The 14,135-nt window shown below is 39.7% G+C and overlaps 1 protein-coding gene across 1 annotated transcript in view; it reads left to right on the top strand.

The window, feature by feature from the left end:
* Window positions 1–14,135, top strand: part of abca12 (ATP-binding cassette, sub-family A (ABC1), member 12) — a 57,223-nt gene that overhangs the window by 40,001 nt on the left and 3,087 nt on the right. The window contains 15 exon segments of the mRNA XM_003445347.5: window positions 74–161; window positions 321–344; window positions 346–449; window positions 1,161–1,248; window positions 1,575–1,683; window positions 3,461–3,515; window positions 5,053–5,230; window positions 5,367–5,482; window positions 8,054–8,216; window positions 8,385–8,638; window positions 9,066–9,273; window positions 9,929–10,038; window positions 10,657–10,807; window positions 13,333–13,467; window positions 14,032–14,135. Of these exon segments, the coding sequence (XP_003445395.1) occupies window positions 74–161; window positions 321–344; window positions 346–449; window positions 1,161–1,248; window positions 1,575–1,683; window positions 3,461–3,515; window positions 5,053–5,230; window positions 5,367–5,482; window positions 8,054–8,216; window positions 8,385–8,638; window positions 9,066–9,273; window positions 9,929–10,038; window positions 10,657–10,807; window positions 13,333–13,467; window positions 14,032–14,135 (1,887 nt within the window).

Raw genomic sequence — 14,135 nt, 5'->3', positions numbered from 1 at the left:
GTTGTGGTATGTACCGCTCACTGCAAACTCACTTCATTTCACTTGGTGAAACTTTTTTTTCCCTCTTTTTCAGCGACTGCACAAGAAACACAAACAAGTGGAGCTCCAGTGGAAACAGCTCGAAAGGATTCAACATCTGCAAATGCACTCAGAAAGAACAGGTGAGACTAGGTCACCGAGAACAGTGCGATTGAGTGATTCTCTGTGTTCTCACTTCTGTGTGTGTGTGTGTGTGTGTGTCGGCACATAAACGTGTTTCCTGTGCTCACGTTTTTTTTGAAAAAGGGAAGATATTTATTTATCTTTTCTTTGCACTGCAGATTTGCGACAAAGACAACTACCAGCCCCCCCCATACGGAGATCCCCTCATCTCAGATTGTTTATGATCTGAATGGCATCAATGTGGAGAACTACCTAGTTTCTACAGCCAATGACTTCATAAGGAACAGGTGACTGGAGCCTATGTATCCATGTGGTTAATGAAGCCACAGTGAAACTTTTATACATGCCTCACTGATAATTTACTGTACTCTGTGGTGCAATCAAAGTATTCTCTGATTAAATGAGCCGAATTAAGCATTGTTCAAGTACATTCAAATTTCAGCATACTGTGGCATATTGCTCACAATTTTAAATCATATTTCATAACATTACATCATTAAAATGAGCTAACATAGTTAGGAATAGTTTGCAAATCTTTTCATTCATTTCATTTTTTTATTAATTCAGAGGAGACGATTGACCTAAATGAAATTCTGGAATTCTGCAAGCAGTCTCTGAAATAAAGTTTGTTAGTCATCTGGGAGGCTTTAAATGGTCTTCACAGTATTCAGTTGCATGGAATGACTGGCGTTTTACCAAAGAAAGATGTGCAGAAATCTAATTAATTATGAAAAATAGTTAGTAAGTGCCTAAAGGCATAGTTTTCCTGGTTTCTCAGCTTGACACAAATTGGTTTCTAGCACCTTGTTGATAATGGTAATCATACTTATAATTTGGGCTTGGGTGCTTTTACCCTGAAATGGTTCTCTCATCTGCATATGTTGAAAATTTACTCTTGATTAAAAGCAAAACAACCAAATGAAAATCACAGCGTTTTACATCGAGTTTCTCAGCATCAAGCAAAGCTCCTTGTTTTAGTCAATATTTTGTTTTTCCAGGTACGGTGGTTTTGCTTTTGGCATGCCACTCCCGGCGGACTTAAAAATGGACATCACAGCTGTGCCCGAAAACCGTACGCTGTCTAAGGTAACGATGCTTCCCTGCCCCTTTTCTCATTATCAGATTAACTGCCGTACTGATTAGTTGTCAAGAGTTAAAACCTGACGTCTTAACCAAACGTGTTTACTCAGTGCATGGAAATGGAGCTGAATTGTTACACCATCATTGTCATCATAAATATGCTTTACTGCAGGAATTGTGCCAGTGTAGATGAAGACGTCTGCCTTCTTTGTGTTATTAAAGTGTTTTTGTTGTTTTAATATATAGTATACCTACATTTCCTGATCTCTAGTGTTGTGAATGATGTTCGTTTTTATGCATGTCTGTGTTTTTGCTTGTGTGCATGAGTGTAGGTCTGGTTCAACCCGGAGGGTCACCACACAATGCCAGCATACTTAAACAGCCTCAACAACTTCATCCTACGCGCCAATCTGCCAGCAGACAAGGATCCACGCAAATATGGTAAGCTAGAATTGGTGAAGAAAAAAAAAGTAAAAGTCTGAGTAAACATGTTTGAGATGTCACTTCAGCTGATGGGGGATTCTCTACAAACAAATGCATTAATAGCAGCCATCAGTTTTATCTAACTTTTGGAATACTGAAATGGATTTTGGCCACAGCTTACTCTTATTTGTAATGTGATTAAAGTGAGTTTTAGAAAATGTACCGTATATGTATGTTATGTTTGTGGTATTTTATTTTATGCCTTCAGGCACAAAACACTGGTAAACAAAGATAGGGTAAGGCAGAGATTGAAAAAGACATGACTGCACAGGAGAGAGGCACATCAGTATTAGGAAGCTGCCCCTCACTGATAGCCCGGTGCATTTTTTATACTACACGTACAGTAAAGAAAGCTGTAAACAGCGTGTTTACTCATGGTTCATTTCACTGGATTAAAGCCAGGGGGTGCTGTGTGTCCTTACGCTCACATCACTATGCATGGTGAATACTGATGAGTGCCACTCACTGGGGAGATCTGCTAAAGAGAAACGAGGCTGGCCCACGTTTTCAGTACTGTTTCAGCTTCTGTGTATTATCCTGACCATCTGCCTGCAGGCAGGAGTACACAGTCATGCACTCATACACAAATGCATATATAGAATTGCTCATAAAAACATGTATGAATAGCAGAACGGGCACACACACACATATTTATTCCCCAGTGGATGATAAAAGTGCTTGAGGGTAAAGTGTAACCATTTAAATGTTACCTGCAAACTCAAAGCGGTGGCAGGGGTTGTCTGGGGTGGAGATCCAGGGAGATTACTTTTCAAGGTGACTGCTTTATCTGTCAAAAATTATGTCCTAACCTTTGCATTGTGTACAGCACTTTAATTTTGGAGGTGGGCCCCACTGGATGTTTGCATCAAACAGATTTTTTATCCCAGACTTGCAGGATTTTTGACTACAAATTACCCACTGGTGCATTTGTACAATAACACTACTGTCCAGATCACTCCTACCTGCAACTGTGTTGTTTATTTCAGAAAGCATTGATTTTCTCACCTGTCTAATAGTCCACCTTTAGAAGATGTGAATTGAAAACACATGCTCAGCTTGAGTCTGTTAGAACTAAACATAGTATAGATAATCAATTTCTTTAGTTTAGCCAGTTGAACTACATGTCAGTCAAAATAAAGCACGAATATTTGCTTTTTAGGTTTTGGGCAAAATTGGCTTTTTAGGCGCAAATGGCTCAGGTTCTCTAAAATGGGGGTATTTGCTGATTTTCAGACTACTATGACAACATAAATAATATCTGTTGGTTAACTATACTTATTATTATAACTCTTGCTAATTATCGTTGCAAATACACAAACCAGGTATGGGAACATTCGAATTCAGTGCAGTTGTCTTGTAGTATCAGTAATTACAGATGTTTTAGGCAGTGGTACTAATCAATTTCATCAAAGTTGTCTTGAGTAATGCTAATCCTGCAGCCTGCTTTGGGGCTTCTGTGCTGTAGGTGAACTCACACTCCTATTTCAGGAAATGCAAAATATGTAGGGCTACAGTTCATGTCTCTGAGCATCTCGAAGACCCAGAAAAATGATAAAGAAAATTCGATTTCCTTTGCGCGCACTGGCAAATGAAATCATCTTCCGCTATATTTTTCAATTGACTGTGTCCTAGGCTAAGAGAATATCATTGCTCATTTGCTTCCTGTGCTGAAAAATAGCTTGCATGCTGTTGTTTTTCTTTTGCTAACACAGTACTCTGTTTCTTTCTGTTACAGCCATTTCAGTTTACAGCCAACCCTATTTTGGACGGGCGGATGATGAAGATGTAGTGTAAGGGTCATGCTTAAAATTCTTTTGCTGAATTGACTGTTCGTGCATTACTAGACAAATAATCTTAGAAAAATAGATCTGTATTTGCATCTTAATCTGTGAAAATATTCCCCAATTAATCATGTGTTTATGTGTTTGGGTTTGGGTTTTTTTTTAAATCTAATTCAAGGTGGATTCAGGGCAAGGATGTACATGACAGCATTATTTATACATATTTGATTTTCTAAATGGATTTCCCTAAGCTTACAGTATTGATCAGAGTCCCAATTTAATGAAAGTTTTGGAATGAATATTTCGGTAAAGGTGGAAAAGAGATTTAGTTTAAATGGATGTGTGCACATGTTCCAGAGGATCAAATCAAATACATCATTTTGAGAGTGGATTGGACTGACCTTGTGGCCTCATGAAGGTCTGTCCTCTCTAGAGCCTTATTACTACTAAGCATCTTACTGGCAATTTTAGAGTTATTGGTCGGCTTTTCCACATATGTCATATTTATGTTCAGTGTCTGTGTAAAACTTTAATAGGTGTAGTCTGCTGAGATGCTGTAGCAGCTGAATGGGTGATATTAGGCTTTCTTACTAGATGTATTGATTTGCCCTGAGCTGTGTTAAAGATACAGCAGACTTATTACTCTAAATGTCTTGATTCTCACAATATAGTAGCTTTGCCCATGAGAGAAAATCTAAGGCTATGCTGGCTGTCTTGATAACAAGCCTGCTCTGTAGCTGTCGCTCCTGGCTATCCTCTGTAGTTAGTGCTGCCCTGAAACGCCCACCACATGTCCCTCTCTGTTGTTCTCACTCCTTCCCACTCGGACACTCTGCCAGCTTCATCTTCATCCTCTTTTCAGCTTCGTGCAGTTCATTGTGTTTAGTTTGAGGTGTTGTGCCCCAGCCAGAGGGGAGTGGTAAAAGTAGTTCAGTTGCATGTAGGGTAGGCGAGAGAGCACTGGAGACGAACAGGTACTGGCTTGGCATCAAGAAAGTTTAAATGAACACGCTGGGTAGAAGACGAACTGAGGGGATCAAAGCTTCAACTGGATTTCTGGGGTCTAATCTGGACAATAGGCTCTGCAGTCTCACAGCAACACCCTTGGCTTGCTGACTGTACAGCAACAGCAGTGTGAAGTTGTTCTCTGCATGAAGTGATCTGTTTCTCTTGCTGTTATCTTGTCAAAGATTTTTTTTCACAAAGCTGTTTGTTATAAATGGGATTCCATTCATTGTGAGATTCCTCAGTAGTTCAAATGAGTCACGTCCCAGTAGGGAATAATATGATAATTCTGGTTAAAATGAGCTCGTATTTTCAGAAAATACATACACCTGGTTGAACGCCAGTTTATATTTACTCTTCTGCACCCTTTGTTGTTGCTATTGTATTAGTTTTAATTCAAAAGAACAGAACAAAATTAAAAAAAAAAAAAAAAAAAACGCCACACAATGCATGGCCCAGTAACATGATAAGTGCATTATTCATGATAACTCAATGGTTAATGGTATTTAATCACATAACCTGGATGATCTTTTCTTCACAGTGTCCAGGGATTGCTCCACATCCTTGTGGCTATGTGCGTGCTCACAGGCTTCTCAATTACAACAGCCAGTTTTGCCATCTATGAGGTCACTGAGCACCAAAAAGGGTCCAAGAGGCTTCAGCACATCGCTGGCATCAGCGAGTCCTTCTACTGGATTGTAAACTTCATCTATGACATGGTAACGTCATATTTCGTAAATTGGTTACAATATTGAAAACCATGTGTTCAACTTAATTTCATCCATATATCTTTTTTAAAAGTTATTAAATGAAGTGACTTTCTGTTGCTTCATCGTGCCCCACCTTTTTCCATAGGTCATCTATTTGGTCCCCGTAGCTGCGACCGTTGCTGTGATTGCTGCCTTCCAGATTCCAGCATTTACAGAACGCCAAAATTTGGGTGCCGTCACTCTCCTCCTGGTGCTCTTTGGGTCAGTAACTTTGAAAAAAGTAGATTCACTAATTGTAGTCACATTGTAGTTGTACTGGAGTGTATATTGTTGACAAAAATGTATTTGATTATGAACCAGTCCTTCATGTGGGTGAAAATTTTGGAAAACAATCTTTTAGAGATTGTTCTCTGTATAGTAGCTATACTACTGGATTGCTTTCCATTATGAAAGCAAACATTTATTTTATTTTAACTTAATTTGGGTATCATTCTGTCATATAATATTATAATACTTACTAATGGCTAAGGTCAGAGAACATGGCAATGTCACAAAATATAGATGCAACACAATAGCAACGTAGCCATTAGACAAGCAGTCAGATTGAAAGGTTTAGTGCAGGTAATCTTTGCTACCACTTCATAAAGAGGTAAATTAAAGAGACTGCTAATGGCCTAAATGTTCACTAGGATAATGGTCTGTACTGTAATGACTGCTTATGACACTTTTAGTTGCAATATACAGTACTGTGCAGGAAAGAATGCTTTCAAAAATGGAAGTTTAATAATCATTTATTTTCATCAATCAACAAAATGCAGTGAATGAACAAAAGAGAAATCTAAATCCAATCGATATTTGGTGTGACCACCCTTTGCCTTCAAAACATCATCAATTCTTCTAGGTACACTTGCACACAGTTTTTGAAGGAACTCGGCTGGTTGGTTGTTCCAAACATCTTGGAGAACTAAACACAGATCTTCTGTGGATGTAGGCGTCCTCACATCTTTCTGTATCTTCATGTAATCCCAGACACATTTGATGATGTTGAGATCAGAGCACTGTGGGGGCCATACCATCACTTCCAGTACTTGTTCTTCTTTGTGCTGAAGATAGTTCTTAATGATTTCTTAATGGGGTCATCATCCTGCTGCAGGATACATTTGGGGCCAGTAAACAATCATTTATATTTCGGAAAACATTCTTTGTTTCGAGCATTTTTTCACACCTGCCTAAAATTTTTGCACAGTACTGTAACTATTTTTTACTTACCTCTGAGTTTATTTTCAACCTGAACCACACTGAATGATGGACATGTTTATAAAAAATGTTTTAAGGGAACCGCATCAAATCTGTCATAGAGATGGTGAATGTGTTGTTCTGGCTGTTGCCCTGCTGAGACAACAGCAGGAAGTGTGTGAAGTTTCCAGAAGCATCTGCACTGCTCAAAACCAAACCTATTCATTGAATGGTGCTTTATGCTTGCAGCAGGCCCATCACCCTCAACATGAACCCAGCTCATCCAAGGAGCCAAACAGGGAAAATACTGATTCATTCAAATGGACAATACATTTCTTGCAGAGGACTTTCCAAAGTCAAGCAATCATTGAAAGGTTTATACATTTTCAAAAGCCTATCTCCACACATGCACTGCAATTCTGTGCCAGTAGGTTGGATTTACAGTGCAGAGCATAAGGACGAGCAAACGCTGCAAAAAATTTTATTGTGAATTTCTTGCTAAGACAGATGGCAGTAGGACTGCAATGCTGATGGAAAAATCACTGCCAACATGTTTATCCCATTCAAGGCAAAGACACTAGAGAGGGAGAAAGGGAGGAATCAGGAAGCAACAGGGCTTATGGCAATAACAGAATGACTTAGTATGAGATAGAGGTTAGCTATAATCTCGAAATACCAAGGTTTCAATTCAGTCTGACAAAGAGATTTGGGGATGGTATCAAAACCACTGATGTGTCATGTTTCGCCTCATCTGAATTACTGGGATTATTTACATCAATCCCCGAGCTGCTGCTGAGGTTTACACTCTTGTGTTTGCCGTTGTTGTTTGGAGGCCTCGCCCTGAGCCCTAGATTTTAGAAGGCCAAGTCAGCACTCTGCTTCTCATTTATCAGACAGATGTCTCCTTCCCAAGCAATGAGTAATCACAGTGCTCCATCTGTCAGGCTGCACCCACCTGGTCTGGTGTTCAGCCTTCTTGCTTCTGTTCCTTGTCATGACTTGGCACCCACACTTGCCTACCAAGCACCTTTTTTGGGCAAAGCATGCAGATGCTTTGTCTCTGTCTGGCTCTATCTGTTTGTGTCTGTCTCTTTCATTTCCCACCCTGCTCTTTTTTTTTTCATTTCTTTCTCCCCTCCTTCTCTTCCTCTCTGTATTGCTGACCCAGACTTAACAATCAAATGGACAAACAGATTATGCGAGGGAAAAGAGAGAACAAAAAAAGAAAGGTCTTTTTTCCACCTTGACAATATAGGGAGAAGTAATTTATCTTCCTCTATTTTGGCTTCATGACTGAATGCTTACCCTCCTTGTAGCATGGTATATTCCACCTTCTCTTTTCAGTATTCTTTGCTGGCTTCTTTTTCTTAAGGCTCATAGCTACTCTGTCTGGCTCTCTTCACACCAGCCTATGTTTTAGAAGGTGCATTTGTAAGCAAGACTGCACAATTTCACTATTAATTTTATATTATAACCTTCTGACTGTTTTTCTGTATTTCAAACCAACCCAACCACATTACCGCAGCTTTGAAGTGCATCTGTGGAGTTATTTTTTGCTGATACCAAGTTTAAAATGTGATTATTCTGTCACCTCAGGTTTTCCACCTTCCCATGGATGTATCTGTTTGCCGGGATCTTCAGGGATGCAGAGATGGCCTTTATCAGCTACGTGTGCATCAACCTCTTCATCAGTGTCAACACCATCTTGACCACCTGCATCCTCTACTTTCTGGGTCAAATATCAATGCGCAATCCTGAGGTAAGATTAACTGTAAGAATCAGGGGAAACTTAGAAAACATGCCTTGCTTGTCCATTGACAGGAAAGTGAAAAATTCAAGATGAGCTCAGTTAAACTCAGTTTCACATCCTCAGATCTTTCTCTCAGCTTCTTCTAAATGTCCCCTCTTCTGTCCTTCTCTCCTGTAGGCAATCCAGGAAATCTTCCAGAAGCTGAGCTACGCCTTCCTCATCTTCCCCCAGTTCAGCTTTGGGAACGGGCTGATGGAACTGGCCAGAGGTGACATAGAGGTCCAGATTCTCAGTGGCTATGGAGTCGATGCCTACAAGAACCCATTCTCCACAGAAGGTCTGGGATGGATGTTCATCTCCTCCATCATCCAGGGCCTGGTCTTCTTCACGCTGCGCCTCTTGATCAACAAATCTCTAATGCGCAAAGTCAGGTGAGAAACACAGACGTCAGAGCTGGTAATATAAAGGAGAATATACATTCACAGAATCTTTAACTGAGATCAGTTTCAGTTGCTTTCTTTAAAGGTAGGACGGACTTGCAAATGCACAAGATGTGTTTTCTGCTAACACTGATAAAGCAGTCTTCTTGTAGCCAAAAATCTGAAAATGAGATGTGATAAATGCAGATAATATGCAACGGGGTGGTTAAATATGCAACAGAGCAATGTTAAGTAATTAGAGAAGACAATCGCAAGTAAAATTAGATATTTTTTTTTTAATTCTAAGTGGGCCAAGATTTTGTTGATTTTATTTTATTTTTTTTTGTGGCAGGTATGGGGGGGGGAAATAAAACATTTATATTAACTTGAATGCCTTGCACTTATTTAAAAACAAAACAACAATCTTTCTGTATTGTAGGCGTCTAATTTGCTACATCAAGACTGTGCCCCAGGCGGCTTATGATGATGATCAGGATGAGGATGTGGTGTCTGAGCATCTCAGAGTGGCCAGTGGAGCAGCCAGCTCAGACATACTGCAAGTCAACCGGCTCACAAAGATCTATCAACACCTCAGTAAGAAGGTCCACGCTGTCAAGAATCTGTCTGTGGGCATTCCTGCAGGAGAGGTAAGCCTCAGAGACAGGAGCACAGAATACTAATATAGTAAACCTGTTCTAAGGCAAGAGGATAGCAAAATGGGGGGTATTGTGTAATAATGACTAATCTCTTATGGCAGCAGCATAACTCTATAATTACCCAGAAATCACACAGCCTGTTTTGTTATTTCTGAAGAGCTGTATGGTGGTACTAGTCGCTGTGTGCAATGGACTCGTCAAAGATTGGAATTAATTTAAAATACCAACAGCCTACTGTTATTAACACAGCAGAGGATTTGGAGCCACTGTTGGCGGCTATAACAAGGTTGTACAACATTGTACATTTTAATATGGACTAAAAAGACAGCCCAGCATTTTCATATTCTTCTGCAGCCAGTAAAAAGTGATCATTTTAAGCTGTCATTTTAATTTACTCTCAAAGCCTTTATTTTACTTTGACCAACTTCAGTCCAGTCTTTGATCCGAGTCATTTTTATTCTATTACTTCAGATGTCTGGTTGTATGAAAAAGCTTTCTTTGGACACACTTCTTTTTTTACACAGTTTTGCAGCACTAAATACTGGCCTAAAGAGCTAGCTGATCTTTAAAAAACCCATCTTTACGTCGCAGTACTGCATAATAGCAAAATGCTTGAAGTTACTAAGAAACTAGTGTTTATTTTTAGTGCTTTGGCTTGCTGGGAGTGAACGGAGCAGGAAAAACTACCACCTTCAAGATGCTGACTGGAGACGTTAGCCCCACTGATGGCACTGCACAGATCAAGGACTGGGATGGGTAAGCTTTACTTGAATATATTTACTCATGTAACATGCGAATGTGGCCTAGTGCATGTTTGTATTTAATCTGTTTTTCTTTATTACCCCCTTCTTCCACCACTGTGATAACCTATCACAGAATTAACTTAGTGGGAATATTTGTGTTTTTATGACCACTCTTGCATCTTAGCTGAACACTAAAGTGATGCAGAGGTGTCAGGATAAGTATGTACACATTCCAGCAAAATAAAGATGACTTATATAATTAAACATTTACAAGAAAAAATTTCATTTTATTGGTACAGGTGCATAGGTAATCCCAAAATTTAATTACGTAATGCAATCATTCACATATGAGGGATGTTATTAGTTTTTATTGGGGAAAATTTGAATATGATAGTTTTGGGATTTAGAAACTAGCAATTTTATCTTAAAGATGTATCTGAAGAGCTTTCATACAAGTAGCAATGTACAGTCCTGCTGTGTTGTCAGTATATAAAGTGGATATTAGCAAGCTAGATAGCACCCCACAGACAGCAGATCCTCTGAAACACCTTACATGCCTACCTGTCCCACATCATGTGGTGAATGCTGCTTAAGAAAATCTTTCTTTGTGTGTGTGTGTTTTTCCCCCCAGACGTTTGGTAGACATCATGGAGTGCCGGAAACAGGGAATTAACATCGGCTACTGTCCTCAAGTGGATGCACTGGATGATTTGCTCACTGGAGAAGAGCACTTGTACTTCTACGCTCGCATACGTGGCGTCTCAAAGTGGGAGACAGACCGGGTAAGAAAGAGCTGCAGACTCAGTGCTGCCTATTGTCACTTTGCCAAGTGACAATAGCATTCAAAAAGTGACACAGGATCTGATATAAATTCAAAGGTGCACTTCCAGCGCAGGACTAGTAGCTGATGCTGCTCCTATGCATACTGAATCAGAAAGTGTGCAGCGATGAATGATGTGTGATGAAAGCTGTAGAATCTGTAGCGAAATGAAAAAGCTTTTGTTGTCAGCTTGCGCAGTCCAAACTTCAGAACTGAGCTGATGTAGTATGCATTACTGCGGACAAATTTATATTTAAATTCTGCTTTTATGACGGGAGAATCTTGTTTGACATGCCACTTAAGCCTCAATCTTCTCATTTATCATTCCTGAGAACTAATCAATCTTGCTTCTGTGGTGATTGCTGAGTGTGTCTGCCTGTTAGAGGACTCTGCAGAGCAACCAATCAGCACGTGATGTGTGCTGATTTTTAATATCAATATCCCATCAATATTTATTTTTTGAAAGACAGAGAAGAACAAAAATAAGCAGCTCTTAGGAGTGTGAGAAATTGTGGAAAATATCATGACAAGCTGTAAGCGCTGTCTGCTTTTTTCTCTCTCTCTGCACCATTTTGAGGTCAGAATGAAGAACAACAAAAACATTGTCTCTGACAGTCTCAGGCATTTTACCAACAGAATTGAGCACGCACATTACCAAGTGTGCTGCACATAGATACACATGCTTACACAGACAGTAAAGCACAGAAATGGATCTGTCTGACACTAATCACCCTCACTGCTGTTGTTACAGCCCCTCCTCTCCGGTCGGTATACTGACAACAATGGTTATAATGGCAACTGCAGCAGCATCAGGCTAATTCTCAAAGCTGAGGTTATATATAGAGTTCCTCTTATGCTGTCTCCTACTGACAGTCCCCTAGCTGTGCATAATGAGACAGGCCTTAATGGGGTCATTTTGCATTGACATGGTTTTGTTGGCTTAATGAGCTGTAACATCAAAGGTGATAGAAAGCGGCTTTTATGAGAGAACATAAAAACATCATATTTTGATTTGAACCTGCTGCATGAGGAATAGTCTATGTTACCAGTCTTTATCATTCACATATACAAAATACTGTGTATTTGTCTAGTATGAAACTTTTAAAAACAGTGAATGGTAATGAAAACTCTAGACAAAAGGCGAATTGTCTTACAGAGAAACAGCAGAGACTCTAAGTGAAGGTATCTATTGCATTAACTTGCTTCATCGATCTGGTTTCCAAATTTGCCAACTAATGGGAAAAAGACTAAAGCCTACCAATGGGAAATCACTTTAAGCTATTTGAAAATGTAGTTGTATTTACAGCACACTATTTTATTTGATTAACAGGAAAGCCTTGAAGAGTTTTAAGTGACTGAAATGTTTATAAGTCATTAAGGGTTTTTGATCCCTGCTGGGTTTAACACACAGGATCAACTGCCATGCACCAAATGGATTATACTGCATCAGCTTCTGCAGCCCCGGGACTGCATAGAGTTTAGATAGAATAAAGTCACAGAGTAAAGTCATCACTGCTGTACAAACAGAATTAAATATTCATGGAAGTGGAATAGATAGATACCTTAGTTATTTGTTGTGTGGCTGTACTGGGCGAAATGGGAGAAAGCAGTTACACGCGTAACATGAATATAAAATTGGCAGTAAGAAACAGAATCACCCTTTACCCTTTATCATGTAAATCTATATTTTCCTATTGTGAAAACAAGTATGTGTAGTTATATATTGGATCTCCACTGAGGGTCTCCAGTTGAGTTCTTTGCATTATCTTAGAGTCTCTACCTTACAATAGAAAGCGTCTTGAAGTGACTGCAGTTGTGATTTGGCTGTTAAGGGACAGCATCTGTTTGAAGCTTTATCATGTGGATGAAGCTAGGAACAGCATGGTAGTCTATAACACTGTCTCATTTTGCTTTGGGGTGAAGGCAGGGGGTCAAACAGCCACGAGGAGCAATCATTAGACCTATCGACTCCCGTTACATCACTGAAAGACCATTACACATCTCCTGCAATGATTAGCAGTTTACAACAGACGGGGTTTGGAAATTTCCATGATCTACATTCAGATATATATATAATACATACAGAGCATACACAACATAATTTCTTTAGGGATTAATAAAGTATTCTGATTCTGATATAAACATGGATGGAAAAAGGCAAAGCAAATTTTATTACCTTTAATTACTGTTGTTTTCTATCATTAATTGTGCTTATCACTTAGCATGTAAAGTGTCTAAAAAGAAGATTACAGGTGGTAGTCCATGCAGTAATATATAAATGATTTGCTTTGACAACTGGCATGTAAACTAGCAAAGTGCTGCACCACCAATTAAAAAAGAAAACATACTGCTAATTAAAAATTATTACAATATCTGTGTAGTCACATTCTGGCTGGGATTAGTTAATGCCAAACTAGAGTCCTCTCACATGTGCTGTTTGTTATTTTGTCCATCCACTTTGTAATCCCCTGCATGTTTCCTCTGTAGCTGGTGAACTACCTACTGAAGAGGCTGCAGCTCAACTACCACAGAAACATCATTACCGACGGTTACAGTTGTGGCACCCGCAGGAAGCTCTCTACAGCGCTGGCTCTCATCGGGAATCCACAAATCCTTCTCCTGGTGAGGACACACCTGTTCACACTGCTCTAGCTGCACATTTAATTTCCTAACAAGTCACCAGACAACAAATATTAAACTAACTCTGCACCGTTCCTCCTGAAATGGTCTTTGAAGGAAAGCAGATATCGATCACTTAGACTTGACAGATCTCATATAGTTAATTAGTCTGCTTACCCAAGCTTACCCGAGGGGTGGTCTTGCCTGTAGCTTTTAAGTTTGTTTGTGCCTTATGTCTCCATCAAATCCTCTCTTCTCTTTTTCTCTTCCTATTCCTTTTTGTCTTCAGCTATTCCCTTTTCCTCCCCATGTTTTCTTCAGTAACCAGTGCTCCCTTGTTTGATTTGTCTTCATTTCTCTGTTGTTTGCTCTGCATGCAACACTGGACCTCCCATCCCCATTCCTATTTTGCATTTATATATGTGTTTACTCTCTCTTCTTTGCTGTGCCCTTCCCTCTATGCACTACGCTGTGTTTGCTACATGCTGCCTTCCATGTTTTCATTTGATGCCTTTATGCTGTTTTGACCATTTCTCTATTCTTGTCTCATTCCTCCGTTATCCACAGGATGAGCCAAGCTCTGGCATGGACCCTCGTACTAAGCGTCACCTATGGAAAATCATCTCTGAGGAAGTGAAAGGAAAGTGCGCCGTGGTTCTCACATCCCACAG

The sequence above is a fragment of the Oreochromis niloticus genome, linkage group LG16 (genome assembly GCF_001858045.2).
Source record: "Oreochromis niloticus isolate F11D_XX linkage group LG16, O_niloticus_UMD_NMBU, whole genome shotgun sequence".
Classification (NCBI taxonomy): domain Eukaryota; kingdom Metazoa; phylum Chordata; class Actinopteri; order Cichliformes; family Cichlidae; genus Oreochromis; species Oreochromis niloticus.
This window is presented reverse-complemented; position numbering and strand designations above follow the sequence as displayed.